The 19,259-nt window shown below is 38.7% G+C and overlaps 1 protein-coding gene across 1 annotated transcript in view; it reads right to left on the minus strand.

Moving 5' to 3' along the window:
* Positions 1-19,259, minus strand: part of PITPNC1 (phosphatidylinositol transfer protein cytoplasmic 1) — a 79,740-nt gene that overhangs the window by 15,028 nt on the left and 45,453 nt on the right. Inside the window, exons 3-6 of the mRNA XM_077787391.1 lie at positions 19,021-19,109; positions 18,546-18,553; positions 9,449-9,520; positions 217-312 (exon numbers count right to left, since the gene is read on the minus strand). Coding sequence (XP_077643517.1) covers positions 217-312; positions 9,449-9,520; positions 18,546-18,553; positions 19,021-19,109 — 265 coding nt within the window. The remainder of the gene's footprint in view (positions 1-216; positions 313-9,448; positions 9,521-18,545; positions 18,554-19,020; positions 19,110-19,259) is intronic.

Genomic DNA, 19,259 nt, shown 5'->3' on the forward strand with positions numbered 1-19,259 from the left:
GGTACAGGATGTGTTCTGGTAAGGGTAGGAAAGCATTTCAAAGAATTATCTGCAATAAAAAGAGGCTGCTGGCTGCTTCCCCTCTGACCAAAGGCTCCTGAGATATTACTGACCAGGATATTTTATACAAAAATAACAGTTTTGATTCCTATCCAGGCTCTTCTAAAGCCTCTTACCTTCCCTTCCTCACCCGTTCACAGCCAAGCTGCCTCTTACCTCTGATTCCTTGTAATAGCGCTCGGGAATCTCATCGCTGGCAATATCAATAAAGCAGACTTCTCGCTCCAGATCTTTAGCTTCTTTGTCAAAAATCTGCAAGAGTTAAAGAAATTCAAGGCTGTTACAGAACAACACGCTCACAAAATCCACCTGGAATAACCGTTACAAGCAGTTTCAATGACTTGTGCAACAGAATGTATTTTAAGCTTGTGCCTGAACAGCTTTGTGTAAAATACTCGAGTTTTTACTGGAACACATTCTCCACCCTACTGCTCACATCGTGTTCAGCACTTCCTGTTCCCACTGCTGTTCTTCCTTAGATTTTTTTGGAATGGAGACTTTGCTTATAAACAGTAAAATCAACAATTTGGATTGTTTTTACTGTATTCTCCAATCTTTGTGCTAGAGCCTGTCACTGTGTAAAAACCCCAACTCTCTGGACTCGGTGGGTTTTCCCCCCTCTAAGGACTACAGCAATGTGCAGGTGTTTGCTGGGAACAGTCAGGCTGAGGTGTTGTTACATGAAAATCAAAATTTTGGTTGAACTGCCTCAGTGGAAGCTGCAAGCTTCCCCAGCCCACCCATGCACACACATTTCAATGCTTTAGGACCTCGTTTGGAACAGCAAGCCTCTTGTACTATGCAAGGCAAATGATGGAGATATTTTGAAAATCCAGGTCATTTGCAGCTGCAGCACAGTATCCTTCTGTGCTTGTGTCCATAATTTAATTATTTAGGCATCTCAGTGACCCATGTGACTTACACTGTGTCTGCAATACATTTTCATCACAATTCTGAGATTTGGAAACAGTGCTGAGCTAAAAGGATATCATGAATTAGTGCCATGAAATTCAGGGAAGTTGTGCATCCACTGTCAGAATCAGTAATAAGCTCACAATGTGCTTTTACCTTTGGGGCACAATGTTCTATAGATGATATTTCCAAGAAGCAAAAATATTTTTGTTTTCTTTCTTTTTTTTTTTTTTTAATAAACGCACTGAATGCTCTCTTGATTTAATTAAATTCTAGAGGAACAGTTAAAAACACAAAATGCCAGCAACTCTTTAGTAACAGAAATGCTACTTCATTATTTCTGAAAGCATTGGGGCTGCCTATTTAAGGCATTCAAAAAGAGCAATGGACTCCAGTGAACACAGGAACCAGCTGGTAGGAAGAAAAATCAGGAAATCATTCTTTCAAATACAGGAAAAGCTGAAGTTTGACTCTACAATTTTAACTTATCTTGGTAGTGAATAAAACAGTCAGCACTGAATGCTCACTGAGCTGGATGTAACATGTTCACACATCTGAAACTGCAGAAGAACTGAGAAACTCCAACCTGGTTGTATTTATTTAATTATCCTTCTCTAATTTTTGTTTTGCAAAAAATTATGTTAATTATTTGAACAAAGTGGAACTTTGAAGGGAAGCCCTTCTCCTGTAGTGTTCCTTCTCTGAATTGGGTACATTGATGATGTAAATCACTTCTGTGTTTAGATATATAATATAGGTCACCTTTTATAAGCTTCCTCACTTGCTTTTTGCCTAAACAAATTCAGAAATACAGAGCAGATGAAATCAGTTGAACTATTTCCGGAATAAGATGCATTTCACCATAATCTCTCTAAAATAATGGAAATGGCACTTAAATGGACATTACCAGGTCAGCTGAGACTTTGAATCTGTCCATGGTTTAGGCACAAGCCCCATAAATTCAAGCACATGCAAATCTCTGCAAATTTGCAATGGCCTAAATGGAGATTATTACCCAGTATCTTATCCAAAGAAATGTGCCCTGCTCTGTCCCAGACTTGATCCACATATTCCACCTCATATGAAAATAATTCTAAATTCCTTTTCTCTCCTTAAAATGCTATGGTACAAGTGGGGATGACAGATGCCTTTGCAAATCTGTCAAAACCAGGAGGAATTTTTCAGCCATTTCAACGATGCCTTATTTGCTGCCGAGGCTGTCTCTGACCATTTCCTTTATTCCAGACGTTTGCTGAATGACATTCTTACTTCCCTTTGCCAGCAGAATTTGTTGTCAAATCATTTATGCTTCTCCCTTTCTAAGATTGTCCTCACAAGATTTTCAGCTAGAGATTTAATCTTCTCATTCTATCAGCAGTCGAAAATAAGAAGTCATTAGAGAACAAGACTTATTTCTTTCTTAGCTCTTATTCTCTTATTGCCTTTCCTAGCCACAGAATCTTGGATTGCCTGAAACCCTGTAGGGAGGATGGGTTTATTGTGGCTGGGATCAAAGACACTAAAGAAACTTAAAAGTTTTAAAGGAAAAGATTAAAGGCCACAAAAAGAAGCATAAGGCTCCCAATCTGTGCAACTGTATTTGCAAATGTGCAGAAAAACTGAATGGTGAGAACAATCTGTATCCTTAAGAAGATGATGTAGAAGACAGAATATTAAATATTATATTGGAAAGAACTGGACAGGCTTTACATTTGGAAGCCAAGAAATTAATTGAGATTAAAATACACAACGACATGGAAAACAAAGAGCAACATTCAGACTGAAGTAGCCTTTTTGCCATGGGTTTTGGTTTTATTTTGGGGGAAGTAATGTGACAGCTTTTTTACAACAAACATTTATATACTTCCCTTTCCTAAGAGGAATGAAAACTCACCATGATTTAGACTACATCAACCACAGAATGACAGAAATTGGGAGAAAGGTTTCAACTGGGTCTTCTTTATGACTTTCAATGGTGTCTTCTGGTGAAAATTTAAAAAAAACCCAAAAAACCAAAACCAAACCAAAACAAAAACAAAACAACCCCACCCCAAAAAACAACAAAAGACCCCCCAACAAGCAAACAAATAAACAAAAACCCACAAAAGCCAACCAAAAAACCCCAAATCACTGAACTCCCCCCCAAACCAACCAACCAACCAGAAAACAAAAGTACACAAAACCCACCCAAGCAGTTGATTCCAGAACCTCAAGAAAGACAACTCATACAGGACACTGCAGAAATATAAGTCCTGGTGAACTTAAATTTAATTCCTTTGTTTTCCTCCTGCTCTACAAGGACATGTCCTGGCACATCCTTTCCTACCAACTTTCCTTCTCCTGGTAGCCACAGTCAGAACAGAAAGTCAGCTTAGGATATGATGGCAAATTTGATATCCTCTTTTCTACAAGCATTTTTTACTATTTTTCCTTTTTTTCCCCCCTATTTTTAGGCTAAGCTGTTGGCTTCAATTTAATTCAGATATAGTTAATCTAAAATATAACTTTTGTGGCCAATCTCCACTGCTAACCTGGATTGGATATAAACAGCATAAAGGCAGTTTTTCTGCTGAAGGCATTGACTCCATCCACACTGGCAAGCTCCTCACTCATCTGCACCACCAGGATTCCAAGAGTCACATCTGTGCCTCTGGCTTGGCTTTGTTTCATAATACATGATTCTCTCCTGTGATGTTTGTTTTCCATCTTCAAGAGCAAAGGAACCATCCAAGGGATTACCAGCTGGAAAGGTGTTTGGCTCTGTCATTCCTACAAAATGCTTTTTTTCCCAGCCTAAACACAAGGAGTTTGTGGTCAGAAGGCCATAAAGAAACAGCTAATTCATGGCAGGGCTGTAATTGTGGTAAGGACTGCAATAATCACCCTTTTCTTCCATTAGAAAAATGCACAAAATATACTCTCCACCTTGAAATTCTCATCTCTGCAGATGGCCAGAACCACTGGCTGCTCCTCAGTGTGTTGCTGCACACCTTGAACAGGTTGTGTCCCCTGCTCCACTGGAGCTTTCATTTTTCTGAAGGAAAACTCCGACTCAGAACTTGACCCATGGAGTTTATTGTGTGTATCTTTTCAGTAAGTCATGCTCCAACCTCAGCTATTTCCAAATTCCCTAATTTCCTTTTGAGATTTATTTGAGCAGAGATTACAGGAATTGACTGATTTTAGACCTGCTCATGGGATAAAACTATTTATGTGGACACGCATAATTGGGAGCAATTTTTCTATGGAAAAAGATTGAATCTGGCTTTGAGAGGAGAAAATTTGGCTCCCTGACCTGGCTGGGAATATCCCTGTGTGCCACAGAGTGGGAGAGGCAGTTATATATTTATCTGCAGTCTTGCTCCCTGCTCCTTTTGATCTCCATGTCATGACTCCCCTATTATTCCATCTCTTATAAAATATCTCATCAAGATTTGTGCTTTCTGGACAGAGAACTGGATTTTTATGTAATTATGTCAAAGTAGCTGTGTTTCCAAGACCGCAATAGACTATCTATAATATTTACTGGGATTAGGTTTTTAAAGTCACATCTAGTTCAAGTGCCAGATTTACTGACTAACTTCAATAGTTCATTTAGAAAAATGAAAAAGTAGAGGCACAACCATATCACTTGTTCACACTCTGTCAGTGTGGGCCTTGTCATATGTTCTGTGATAGCCATATGTGCTTGGGACAGAGGATCTGCAGTTCAACAGAGAGAGCTCTTCCCTCAGGAGGAATTTTAGACTAACCTTTCCACTTGTTTGCCTTTATCTTTTCAGACTTCATAGAGGGGGAGAAAGCCTCTAAAAATCATTATTTTTAAAATACAATAATAAAATAATGGTTTTTTTCATTGCAAATTATGGGATACTCAGTACCATCATACAGGAAAAGTCCAGGTGCAAATAAAATCATCCTCAAAGTGTCCCTTGACTTGACTTTGCCATATTTTGAGTGATGCCCAGCAATTCTTTTGACAGTTTCCAGAATGAGATCCTGTGGTGCAGGTTAAACCAGGGCACAGCTGAATCCTTTTCAGCTGAAATCACTGCTTCATGGCAGTTGCCTTAAATAGTGAATTTACATTTAATTTCCATGTGCTATATTCAAGTTTGTTACAACCTAGTTCCACTTTACTTAGATAGGAGACAAAAATAGAGAAAAAACCATCCTAAACTCAACCAAACTAGAAATGGATTTTTTTGTTAGCTGCCATATCTAATTTTTTTTTTTTACTTTAGTTTCATAATCAAGATCCAGACACTGAGTTTTCCAGAGAAAAATGTTATGCTACGAAGTGCAAGGCACTGAAAATTTTACATACAGTGAATTTTCATTATTGACAACCTTAGAATTATTTGACAAGCTGTACTTTTTTTATGCTTTCCCCAGACACCATCAGATGGCAAAAAATCACTGCCCAAATATCAGCAGCAATTAATTCTGTGACTAAAAACCAAAACAAAACAAATCAACAGAAATCAGTCAAACATAATGATCCTTGTGCAACAAATAGGAAAATGGAATGTCTCTGTGATTGAGTGATTTGCTTGAGCCCACCCTGCTGTTGCTGTACCTTCAGCTGCCTTGCAGACATTTTCCCCAGTAGCAGAGGCTGCCACGCAGGGACAGTGTGGCAGTGCCATGTGTGACATGGCTGGGCATTGATTGCAGCAGCCACTGCAGCCATATGGTGTGGCCCTGTAATCAACACAGCTGATTGCAAGGCACAGTTGGTGTATTCCCCACGAAAAGGAAAAAAACCAAAATGTGTGTCTGTAGTGCACACTGAAACTGCAAGAAAAAGAGATGGGAGAAAAGTGAGAACAAGGTGACAGTTCTACTAAATTGGTCCTTTGTGACACAAATACTGAGCAGTTCATTGGACAGCTGAAAGAAAATACCCGTCCAGATAAAGAGCTTAAGGAAGTCTTCTAATGGAAAGCACACACTCTATTTATTGACACACAAGCAGCAAATCCCACCCTCCTGCCCAGATTTCCACCATTTCACATAGTAGGTTCCTGTAAGAATTCTCTCTGTAAGGATGTCCTTTATGTTTTAAATATTCAGAATGCAGACTTTATCTATCTATATTCAAATTCCCAAAGTGCTACTTTTGCAATGGGAGAAGGGTGTGATTGCTGTGCCCGTTTACACTGCTCTGTGCCCACTGAGGCTGGTGGCTGTAGGCACCTGCACTTCCCCTGCCCAGCACTGCCCAATGCCTCCCTGACCAATGGAAGCAGCTCAGGATATAAAGGGAAGCAATGTTTTCATGGACTCTAGATGCCACCTCCCATGTCATTTACATCTCATGAAACATTCTAATTTTTAAAGATTCCATTCTGTTATTTCAAATAAAAGTAGAATAAAAAAAAAATTTATCTTTAAGAAGTTGACTTTTAATTTAAAAGATCTGCAAGAGGAAATACTGACTGGCCTGACTCACTGGTCCAGCTTCTGACAGTGCTAATGAAGCTGTAAAGCTACAAGGTAGCAGGGACAATATTTGATGTACTCACATGCTCATCCAACACTGACTCTGTTTTTCTAAGAATAGAGTTGCCATGGAACAACTACATGGGATACATTAAAATCAGCTGCTTTGAGCACTGAAATCACAGCTCAGTGGATTTATGGTTCTGCACTACTACACAAGGTTACTAAATAAAGACATTTATTGTCCATTGTTCTGTCAGTGTCTATATTTGTGCAAATCAACTGCAAACTTTAACAGATTGGAACAAGGATGCTTTAACACATTTAAAATAGCTTAAGATGATAATGAATTCTAAGACATAAAAAAATTGGGTTCCAGAGCAGATACCATCTTTCACTAGTATTACTACTTTCTTCTATCATGCCAAATGGGAAGAAAAATCAGTAGGAACTTTGCATCAAGATATATTGCAATAACCAGACAACACAACATGTTCAATGAAATAATTCTAATAACATCCCACCCTACCAAATGACAGGGACCCAAGACCATTTATACTTGCTTTCTTTCATGGATCAGTGGAATTAGTTTTAGTATCCTTATATATAAGTATTGCTTTTCATAATCAATATCTACTTTATCAGAAAGTATGGAAATGAAGAATAGATCAGAGTGCAAAAATTTCAAGAAATCTGTATGATCTAAAAAAATATATTAAGAAATAGCTGAGTTAAAATCAGATTTGTATTACTGCCCTCATTACTGTAACATTAATATTCATTCAGTCTATTTTGCATTACAACTGCAAAATTTACAGAAGTTTTTTTTTGATTCATCAGACAAGGCTGATAGTTGATAGTAGATACAGTGTATCTATGGGAATCTATAGGAATCTATAGGTGCTATACTTCCTGTTGTTTTCTACCCAGTGACATTTAATCTAAACTCGTCTGACACAAAGGAGAAATGCACTTTGCAAGTTCTTCAGGGAGGTTTAAACCTGCCCATTGGGTAATGGGAATGAGGTTGACTCCTGCTCCTAGTTCCAAGGTGTTTGATTAACAGAAGCCTCTCCATATTTAGGAACCTTCCAGCATTTCAGTGTTGTACCAGTCATGTTGGTGGTCCCAGATAAAGGTCACAGGAGCACAAAAATGTAGATCTTCCATTGGTTTACTGTGTTCACATCAGGGAACAGCACAGTTCTCAGAATTACAAAATCAGGGAAATTAGGGCTGGAGTGAAACCCTCTAATTTGCTCCTGCTCTTTTTCCTCCTCAGTTCAAATAGGGGTCAGTGAAATCTCTTAATCTAGGCAAACACTGGCTTAGTCTGTGACTCAGATGCTGCAATAGAAAGGTAATATGATATTACCCCACTGGCAGTCTGGCAAAAAATGACATTGGAAGAGCTGGATTCAAGCAGAATAGAGTTTCTTTGATTTACATCACTGGAGTATCCCACCATGGGCTTACTCTGTGCCACTTTCATCTGAATTCTCTGGCTGGATACTATTCAGGGCTTAATTCACAGTATTTTAGCCACAAGCTGACACACTGAAAGAATTCACTCTGCTGAAATAGCTTCAGTTCTTCCTCTGTCAGACAGCAGCCCAGATCATGTCTGCTCACTGCTGACATTATAATGCACCATAAAATTAGTCTGCACCCTCCCAAAACCAAAGGTGTAGGCTTGCTCTGAATTAAAGTGCTGCCAAAAAGCAGAAGTGAACATTAAAAAGTGCATAAATTACACGATGTTCATCTAGCTGGTAATGTAATACACTTCTTTTTAACTCACTCACTGATCTAGCTTAGAGTAGCAGCGACTGTGAGTGGTTGGTATCTGGTGGTTAATAGATGATCCCTGTCATGTTCCCAGTGGGAAAGTGTCTGCATGCCAAAAGCATTATTCCAAATTCCACCTTGTTCTTGTACATGTAATTATTCTGCCATAAGCAGTGCAACAGCTGTTAGTGTCATGAACAGGCAGCCCCAAGGGGCTGAGGGAAATGTACCTCCCACCTGGAGAACAGAACACCTTCCTCTTACCAAGGCTGCTGGAGAGACACCCCAAAACACTGGACGGCTGTGCTCAGACCCCTTAAAATCTGCTTGACTGCCTTTTTCCTTTTCAAGAATGAGTTCAAACACCCCATCATTGGGTCTCTGTTTCAAAGTTCAAATTTCCAGACATTTAAACTTTGTTTCACGCCTACAAGAAACCTCTGCCCATAAGGCTGCAACCAATGCATACCAAAATGAAACAGGGAGAAACATATTTGGTATGAACCCAAGGGTTCAATTTCCACATACTGAGCTTTAGTGAAAGTTATTTTTTCAAGGAAAAAGCAGACTCTGCCTTGCTCTCTGCACAGCAAAGTCTGACTGACCTCCTGCCTTCTGCTCCTGAGCCTCTCTGATCAGCAGCTGCTGGCTACTCACTCCCACCCTTCCTCTAAAGAGGATTTTACTTAGTTAATTGTCCTTCTCATCTCTAAGCTCTAACTCTGGAAATTTTTAACTTCGGGTAAGTGACTGCCAAAAGCATCACCTAAGTTCACAACCATTGTTCCCCCAAGCTGCTTTCTGAGACCTCTCATCTCTGGCCATTGTTTAGTTTCCTGTTTGCTCTTCCTGACACCTCCTTGGAATTCAATCCCCTTTATTCAGAGATAATAATGTGAAACACAGAAAGTGGAATACAAGCACACACAAAAAAAGTCCCAGTCATCTTTTCTTTACTTTCCATAAATTTTCAACACGACTAAATTCACATATGTAAATTATGCTGTGTTTAGAGAAGGAACAAATAGAAGAGGCAGGAAGGAAGGTGTGTACATAGATCTTTCATCTCCTGGTACTTCAGAGGTAACTTCCCTGCTGCTGCTCAAGACCAGGGCACCCAGGGAGGGGCAAGGGCACAAGTTTGATGGGGCCTTTTTCCCAAACTGAGAGACCTCCAGACCCCAGCCAGACTGTGGTTAACAAAGAGGATTAAGTAAACTTTTGCACAAGGTGTCATACTTACACTGTCATTGCTTCCTTTGTTGTCCTCATATTTTGTCTCTATATGAATGGAGAATTTAGGCAAAAACGAACACTGCAACAACAACAACAACAACAAAAAGTTTAACACAAGAAATATGCCTTACTTCATCAGCTGACATATTCAGTACATTCCTTTTGGCATCACCTTTCTTATTTTTTTTTCAGATTATTTCAAGAAAAAAAGTAATGTTCCCAGAATATAAACCTGAAAGGTTTGATGATTCTGGAGGGATCCAGAGAGTCTATCTTAAAGCTGAAAATTATAATGAAGATATAAATAAATCAGTATAAGCAGTCTAGAATAATTAGATGCAATGGTTTTCATGCTCGCTATGTATGAATGTCCTGAATGTTTTGTCAGAAATTCAATTCACTGAGATCTTGAGAGCAACTCAATATCCCTCATTATAGACCAGTCTATCCCTCATATAGAAAAACCCAAGGACTCTTCACCAGATGCAGGTCCTGACCAAACAGACAGCAGTGCTTTCATACATTAGGCTTTTTCTTAATTTTCAGTGAGAAATGAATTTTAGCATAATTTCCTATTAATGAAATTTAGATGGATTATGAGCCCCTGTGAAAATTCCTTTATACTAGATCCAAAAAAATCTTTAGATAATAACATAAAAAAAAGTACACCAATGTTTTCCTGTTAAAGATTAATATTCTATATTTACATGGGAATAAATGTATTTTTCTGAGGATTGCTTAGCTTAGTTGTGTTATGCAGACTAGGATTTGTAATACTAGGCAACATAATCCCATCTAATAAATATTTCACATACATTTGATTTATCATTTCACAGTTCTTTCAAAGCAAGTTTTCAGACAGGCAGATATAACAGCTGTCTAACCAGCTCTACATGACACTAGTTCAGCATCTTTGCCATTAGTCACCAAGGCTTTCCCTGCATTAACTGCCAGTTCCTTGTGTGATACATCATTAATCCCCTATGGCAAATGACTCCTTCATGGGCTGTACATACAGGTTATACAATGAGGCTGGTGGGACACCTCAGTGTTCATACTGCTGCTGGTCCAAGTTCAGGCTTGAAAACATTCAGAGAGTTCCTCAAGGGAGGGGCTGGTGAGTAAGGGAAGAGGGCATTTAGGAGGCCAGGTGTAGTGCAAGAGCTGAAATCAAAGGCAACTCCTTGGAGACTGCAGCAAATACATCCCTCCTTCAATGGGTATCACTCAACAAGTCATTGTTCAGTTTTCTTCTGATCACAGGCTATCCACTATCAATAAGCTCCTCTAGAATCAATCCTTGTCGAAAAAACAAGTGAGACAGATTCCTCAAAATAAGGTTCTGGTGCCATGTAAGGCAAAACCCCATTATGCTGCTGATCTGAAGCACAGCTGCAGTTTCAGAGGGAATTATGAATAAAACCAAATGCCAGATTTCCCTTTGACCTTGGTATTAAAGAAATACCTGCCATTTTCAATCACTGCCAGGAGGTTGCCAGCAATGAGTCAGGTCATGACACTGAAATGTCACCGTTCCATGTACTGAACGTGAGACTGCATTGGGCTGCCTGGAGCAGCTCAACAAGCCACTGCTTGAGTCGAGTTGTTGATTCCTGTGACCCAGAATCTAAACTCTAATTAAAACAAGAGTGCTTCTAACCTTGTATTTCAAAAAGAAGCATTAAGAAAAGACCAGAGTTCCTTAGAATAGCATAGAAGAATGGCGCCATTTACCTCAAGCCACCTCATTAGAGAGCCACTTTCTGTAAAGCCACCCACAGGCAGCCTCTCTGTGTGTTTAGTATGAAGGAGAGAGCTGTAACAGCCTCACTTGAGATTATAAATGGTAACATGGGCTTACCCCAAATGAAAATTCAAATTCACCAGAAAGTCCTCCACCGCAAAAATCTCCCTCAGAAACTCAACTAGCTGGCAATCACTGCTCCAACAGCTGTGGGGGGTCTCGCTGCCTCACAGGAACACTTAGCAGGGTCTAAATTTTTGAACATTTCACAGAATGTGTCTCATGATTCATCAGCTGCACTCTGACTAATTGGCAGAGGGCTCTGGCAGAACCAGAAAACTGTTTATGCATCATTCAAAAGACTATTATTCATCGTGCAAAAAGTTGGGTTTTTCCCCTCAAGTGGCAGTGTATTTACTTAAATGGGGATTAAAATTGTTATGCAACAGTCAGAAACAAACTGGGGAGTGAATAGTAGGTAATAAACCTTTCTGGAGATTCTTATTTTCTTCTGAGCACCACTCCCTTTCTGCTCTGCCTCCTCTGGGGCCTGTGTTCTTCCAGCACTGACCTGGAGGCAATCGATCCTGAGCACACATAGGAATGCACAGGGCACTGTTTCCAGCTCTCCATTTCACTGGAGGCAGCATGCAAGTCTCCTCTTGGGAAGGAAATAGTGGCAAATTCAATCTTTAACTTGAAATGAAACTTAAATTCTACAGAATAATTCAAAATCTTCAGTGATAAGGTGTCTTTGTGTAAAGGTCTCAAAGGAGGCATTTCCAGGTATTGTCACCTCCAGATTTTTTAGACGTCTTATAAAGGCCTGTAAAAATTGTCATTACCCCAGCACACCTGTGACACTCAAAAACAAATAAGGGGAATCTTCAGGGCTTTTTGTTTGTTCTCCTAAATTTTCTATTTTTGGCACCTCGATTTTTGAAGAACCAGGAGAGGTTTAAGGCTCAAGAGAGCACCAGTGCAATAAGAGGAGGGTGAACCAGTAATTACCAGCGTGAGCAGGGGTATTTCCATGTTAGAATGAAGGGAATGAAAGCAGCATATGGAAAGCACAGCTTCCAGTTGCGTTTGCAATTCCCTACATATAACCTCTTGAAAAACGCGAGGCCTATTTTTAGCATGATGATTGATTAGTGTTGCCATAGCAATGAGCTACACTTACAAGAACAGGGTAGAACCGAAGTGTGCCAAAACACTTGCCAAAGTCTTAAAGAGACAGTCAAACACCTGCGGGGTGTGACAATCATTTAACAAAGAAGGCTGTCACATTCACCTTTGCATAGTAATTCTACCTGAGGTGGCTGTGGGAATTACTGGAGTTGTCAGCAAATATGTTGGTCTGAGAGAGGCTTCTTCACCCCCTGGAACCTGCTTTGTGTGAGCGATGCCAGTTCATCAATGCTGTTGCAGCTGGTTTCATTTTCCATGTGGTTTCTGCCTGCAGAATGTTCAAAGACCTACTACAGACCTCATCCTTCCTCTTCACTGCTCCTGTTCCTTGTGAATATTAATCCACAATCCTTGGCAGTTATTTCTGTACAGTAAAAACTAATCCCACTTTTTTTTTTTTTTTTTTTTTAGCAGCAGAAGCATATTTCCCTAAATCTTAACATAAAAGCCCAGCAAGGCAGACATTTCATGTAAATGTTCTCTCTCATCTTCCACCACTTCTCAGACTGATTATTTTTTTATCTGGTCACATATGCATTATTCTGACAACACAGGTGGAACTGGATTCTTTAGAGAGCAATCTCCATGGAGCCTAAAGACAAAGAACAAAGTGACTGCTACAATGAAGTGAGAGTGTTCAAGCAAATGAAAACTTTTCCACTCCAATACATCACATCCTCAAAATTTTTGGGCACTATTTTGGTACTCAGGGAGTAACAACAGCATTTCTTTATTGAAGGTCAAAAACCAGAGAACAAGAAATGGAATCTCAACTTTGTTGTAAGCAACAAAAGGGATGTGGGACTTTGGGGTGGTGGAAGATGGAATGTTCAATGTTTTTTGGAAAATGGACAATGGGGAGTTATGGACTCCCATCAGATTGCTCCAGACAGCTCTGCATGTGAGCCCCCAGAGCTGCTGTGTGACCAGGTCACCCAGGCACAAACCAGCATCAATCAGGGTGACAAGGCTAGAAGAGAATAGACGGAAAGGGCTGGGCAGGGTGATGGCATTTGGAAGGTGTGACTCAGTGAGAGGGAGGAGAATTTGGAAAGCAAGATAAGTCCAGGAAGGCAGCAAACAGCAAACAGAACTGATGTTGAGTGGAAGGGAAAAGAACAATGCAAAAACAGGGCTTGAAAATAAACAAGGGAGCAAAACTCTCATAAACAAGCTGAGGAAGAAAACCACTATTTGTATTGTATACAATAACCTGGAGATGCAATGATGAGTAACAAGTTGCCTCCAACTGCTATAAAAATCTTATCTCTGGCTTTGCTTTTCCCTTAGGATCTCTTTCTTTGATACATGGGAACAGTAACCTGCTTATTGAAGAAGAAATGAAGGGAAAAGCAGCATGCACAAGTGGAAATGACAGTCCCATTCATCAGAGAGGGGGCTGGATTGCTTTGGAATAAGGCAGTGCTGGAAAAAGGGGAATTCTCCCAAGCAGTTTGAGTTACTCATTTCAATGGGATTAAGCTATTAAAGGAGAATACAGGTTTGCAGCTCTCTAAAAAATGTAATTTTTTTTCTTATAAATATTACACAGGTCCTTCCTTTTGCTGGAACATCTACTAAGGGAAATAAATCTGTGTTTTCCCAGGACAATGGCATCAGTGAGCCTGTTTTCTGAGTTGGGGGGATAATATGGGAGGATGCTGGCATTAATTTTGCATTAGGTTCTAATCCTGCAGTATGGATTCTTTGTACTGCATTTTTGATGCAGACACTTCAAATCCTCAAGCTGCAGAAAAGTTTCAGCCCTGAAGAGTGAGGGGTTAGATCCAAATTTCAAGGGCTGGTAATCAGATAAAGAGAACACAGGAAAAAACTCCACAGCAATGTTTATCTGAAACAACTGTTTTCCTTCTCAAGTCATCTCATTATAAAAATAACAATACAAAAACATTCCTTCCAGATAATTTACTTCATGGATAAACCAGCAGCTAAGTGAAGCACAAAACATGCCTGTTCTCAAAAGTAATCAGAAACCAGCAGGTCAGTAATGGACCATTTAGTAACTCTCACTCTGGGGCCTTGACACGTACCAGATGACATAATTTTATTTTCCTCAGTCATTTGCTGTAGAAGAATAAATGTCATTGTGATAAATCATCAAAGGAATTGTTGTCTCCTGCTTTCTGTTCCATAACTAATTTTCATAAATATTCTGGATTTATATTCTATTCATGAGAATGTTTGGGATGTTGAAGGAATGGTCCTCCTCCTTGTACAGAGCAAACAATGCCATTTTAATGTTTGTTTTGTCTATATAATTTTGAAACTAACAATTGTCCATAAATTATGCACAAAAAAATTATCCAGCTGTTTTTAAATTTCAGCCCCAGAATTGAAATATTGCTAACAACACCAAAGCCATTCAGCTCAGGCAAATCTGTTTGAATTGATCCCTGGTAAACATTTGAGCTGCACCTTCAAACCCAGAGTTTGCTTAAATTCTCTTTGTATTTTTCCTAACCACCTTCTACTCCAGCTTGAGAGCTAAACTTTGGCTCATTTTCAGTGTACTTCAATCACATGAAGGTTTTGTACCATGGTTTAGTCACCAAACATGATCTGATTGTTTGCTTGAGGCTCCTCTCTTTTTTTTGTCCAGAATCTCCACTGTCACTTGAGCAGGTCGAATGGATATTTGCACTGTGCTGTTTATTTTCTAACAATATCCCAATATAGGTAAAGAAACTTAGTTCTATGCAATTCTTTTGTGTTTGGTTTGCAGTAGACACAAGTTTGCTTTCTAGTTAATTATTTCTAATCTTGCTGGGCAACCTCAGAAATAAAAATAACAAAGCCTCCTGAAAGTTCAGTTCTTGCCACTGTGAATAGCATAAGTATTTTCCACTAAAGATACATATTTGCAGGTTACATATTTCCACTAAAGATACATATTTGTGATAAGTTGGTGCACAAGGGTTGTTAAGAGATGCAAGGCATCTTGTCTCCATCTTCCAAGAGAAAAAGGCCCCAGCCCCTGACTAGCAAAGGAATTCTTTCCAAAGCCAGCAGCTAACAGCACCCATTCCCCAGGAGCAGGTGTAGCTGGGCAGGAGGCACCTGACCACACCCAAGTCCTGGAATTGCTTATGGAGTGGAATCCATTGGAGTTACTCCTATAGGGCTGCAGTTCTGCTGCATCCTAAATATGGGAGCACGGGTTTATTATCTTAAATCAACCTAATCACAATATAAATGGATTTGTAGATGAAACCTAAACATGTATTTTAGCAAGATATCTTATCAAGTTTCTAATGACAAGATCAAAACCAAAGCAGCTCCAGTGTCTATCTTGAAGACACTTTCTCACATACAGGTCTGAAGTAACACCCTAACCACTAAAACTCTGAACTTTACAGAAATATCTTATTCCCTAAATAGTACCTCCAAATCTGGATGACTTCCTTTGGCTTCAGCTTTGACAGTATTTTTTGACTTCCTCCTCCCTCTCCATGTCAGCAGGAAGCTTTCAAGGATTAGCTTTGGCTCTGATACAGCACTCCTTGGGACAGTCCCCATGTGTCACCTTCCTGAGAGGAAGTCTTTTGTAAGGCAGCTTTAGTGAGGTGCATTTGCAAATGCTCTCCTGACATGGCCCTATAGCACAAATTACACCCCACAAAAGCATCACTTCTGCAATAGTTCTGTAAAACTCATTATCTTAAGTGTGGCTTTTGGTTTACTTGTTGTTAACATGGTTGTCAATACCCAGTAGCAGATGTGGTGTTTGCTGTCAAATTTAGGGGGTTGCTGTGTAACAAATACCATTGCTTAAAGCAGATGCCATCATAACTGGATCCAGATTACAGAGGACTAATATCATGACAGTGTAATTTCCATTCCTGTTTTCATGCATCCAATTGCTCTCGGCTTTTTATACAACCATGGTACAGAACAATATTCTGAAAATTATTTTTCAATGCCTGATGAGCATTGTTTCTTAGATGTCCTAATTTCAGGTCTTCAAGAAGGTCATATTTATGAATTCCATAATATTCACAGGAGAATCAGATTGATGAAATTATTCCATACTGCATTTCTAAATGCCAGAATGCTATTTCTCAACAGCTTACATATTTTACAACTGAAAAACCTTAAGACTGTCAGTAAGGTTCAGTCTGCTGTTCACATCCTCTTCCAAATCACTAACACAAACTGAAATAACATGCTGAGCCTTTAAGGTCCTTCTCTTTATTTAGAGTGGAATTTACAAGGTTAATAAGGTGTGAACATACCACAGAGCAGTACATACTTGACTTGATAAGATTATGCTTTATTTATCCAGTTATTGGCCTGCCTTTAGAATGAGTTTTCCTTGAAATGAGGCTCAATTTGACTCTCACCATTTCCCACAGATCCTTCAGAGAGAATTTATGATCTTTAGGAAAAGGGCTTCCAAGCTATCTTACATATTTTGGGCAATGTCTGTGGGCTTATTCTTTCTTTCAGAATTCTCTAATGGATACAGAAGATCAAATTTAGAGAAATATTCCAGACAAGAATAGCAATTATTCCCAGTGGTATGTTTGACATTTTTGTTCTAGATTCAACAGTTGGAGGCAAAGGCACTGTCTCTGTTTTCCATGAAGATAAATTCATAGCCCATCAGCTCCATTAATACATATTTTAGATTTTTGTCTGAAGCAGAGTTTTCCTTATCTCCTCCCAGTACTTCTAGTTCAGTTTCCTTGCACCATAGTAATTAGTCCCCAGCTCCCCTAGGCAGTTACACTGTCACTTAGTGATGGTTTTGCCTGCCTTCTAAATTTCTGGACTGATTTAATTTTTCTTTACATGACTGTTCAACACTGCAATCACTTCTGCTGATGCTCTTGAACATTTCTGTAGCTGTACCTTCCTCCAACCTGCACCAGGTGTTGTTTCACCAGATCAGACAGAGATCACCTCCTGATTCAGATTCTCTGAGTACAGCACTGCTGTTTGGCTTTAATAATGTATTGCATTTCAAATTTAGACACATATTTCTGTCTGCCACCATCCTTTGCATCATCTCCACTTGTCTCTCTCAGTTAAAGAAAAAAAAAAAATCACATTAAAAGATTCAAATTTATTTTCAGTTAAAGAAAAAATTTACCATGGAGAGATATCAGTGCAACACAGCAAATGTCAACTTCCCAGCCTAAAACTAAATGTGCCATCAAAAGTAAACTTTAATTAATGTGAACTCTGACAGACACTAGCAAAAGTCTCTTCTGGCAAAACCAGCTGAGAATCTGTCCCTCATCACTGCTGTCCATTCTGGGACATTTGTGTTTCCTCTGTCAATCAAATGAATATTCTAAGTACCTGTAGCACATATTGGAAAACACAGTTTGTTGCTTTGGGTTTTCAAACATGGCTGTCATAGTTTCAACTCCTGGTCTCTACCTTTCAGATCTGAGCCTTTAAATCCCTTTATTTTTTTTTCTTTTTATCACACTGTTTTTTTTTCTCTTTGTGCTTTATAAGCTTTTAAAAAATCTGCACAAACGTTTTGAGCACTGCAGAATTAAGAGAAACATCTGCATTATGTTTTACCTGCAGTTACAAGTTCAAGCTAAATCAAAGCAGAAGTTTCTGAAAGGTCCCTTCCCACCATCCCCTCCTCACCTTCCAAAGGCTGCTGGAAACTCATTGCTATTATTGAGGCCAGCATATTTAAACATTTTTTCTCATGATTTATGTGCTATATTTTGCCTTAGCTCAGTGAGAGGGAATAGCTGATTTTTCTGGGCACTGTGCCCAGATTATCTTTAATTTTGTCTACAGATTGTACAGTTTCCCAGATACTATACCAGAGATGAGCATTTTATAAGTTAATAAACCAATAAATAAAATCTGTTATCATGTCTCCATGTAACAACTGGAACCTTAAAAGCCTCACCCTTTTTAATGGAAGGTTCTCTTTCTTAAAGTCAGTAAGTAAAAACATATAAAATAATTTTGAAGTGATAAAGAAAAATAATTTATAGGATCCCCTTAAAATTACTTCAAATTTCCCTTTAAATTGCTTAAACAAATAACTAAAATAATGTTTCACTAGTGAATGCATTATAAATAAGCTATATTAAGAAGGAATCAGATTGGATTCCACTACTATATTTTATGCCATTTTTCTATTTTTGGGATAAAAAGAGGAAGAAAAACTTACTGTGTATTCTGATTTCCAATTGTCCAGTTGTAAAAAAAAAAAAAAAAAAAAAAAAGAAAAAGAAGAGGGAAAAGAAAAAAAAGAAATGTGAAATAAAACAATGACACAAGATCCTTACAGTAAACACACACTAGTAATAAAAATGATTGTGTCAGTCTTATATTGTGTCAGATTTATATTTGACTAAAGTCTAAGGAACAACAAAGGACACAAGTCAGACAGAATCCAAGCACCTGATGTTTTCTTTGCAAGCAAGAAATTCCATAAATACAACACTCCAGTTTTTACCTATCCTTAGTTTATAAATCTTCATTTCCTGATACCAGTAAATATAAGGTGACAAGTATATCCAGTTCAACAGGAGTTGTTAAGGAGACTTTGTGCTTGTAGTTCAATATGTAACTTGGAGTTTCTGAAGATAAACTAAACTGTCCCCAAAGCACAAAGCAGCAATCATTTCTGCCAAATTCCTTACCTGTGATTGTGTAAGGATAGTAATTCCAGGCTTTCTCTGTAACATAAAATATTTTGGGAACAACTGCTCTAGCCCAGCTAGGCAGTTTGCTGAAAGTAAAAAGAAAATATAAAATTAGAATATCTCATGACTTATGACTTGTATTATTAGAATATATTATGACTTAGAATATACTATGACTATTTCTATGTGTATTGTTTTTGAAGGTTCTAGATGAACCTTCATTTGCGAGTGTTTGT

The sequence above is a fragment of the Lonchura striata genome, chromosome 19, assembly GCF_046129695.1.
Source record: "Lonchura striata isolate bLonStr1 chromosome 19, bLonStr1.mat, whole genome shotgun sequence".
In the NCBI taxonomy this organism is placed as follows: Eukaryota; Metazoa; Chordata; class Aves; order Passeriformes; family Estrildidae; genus Lonchura; species Lonchura striata.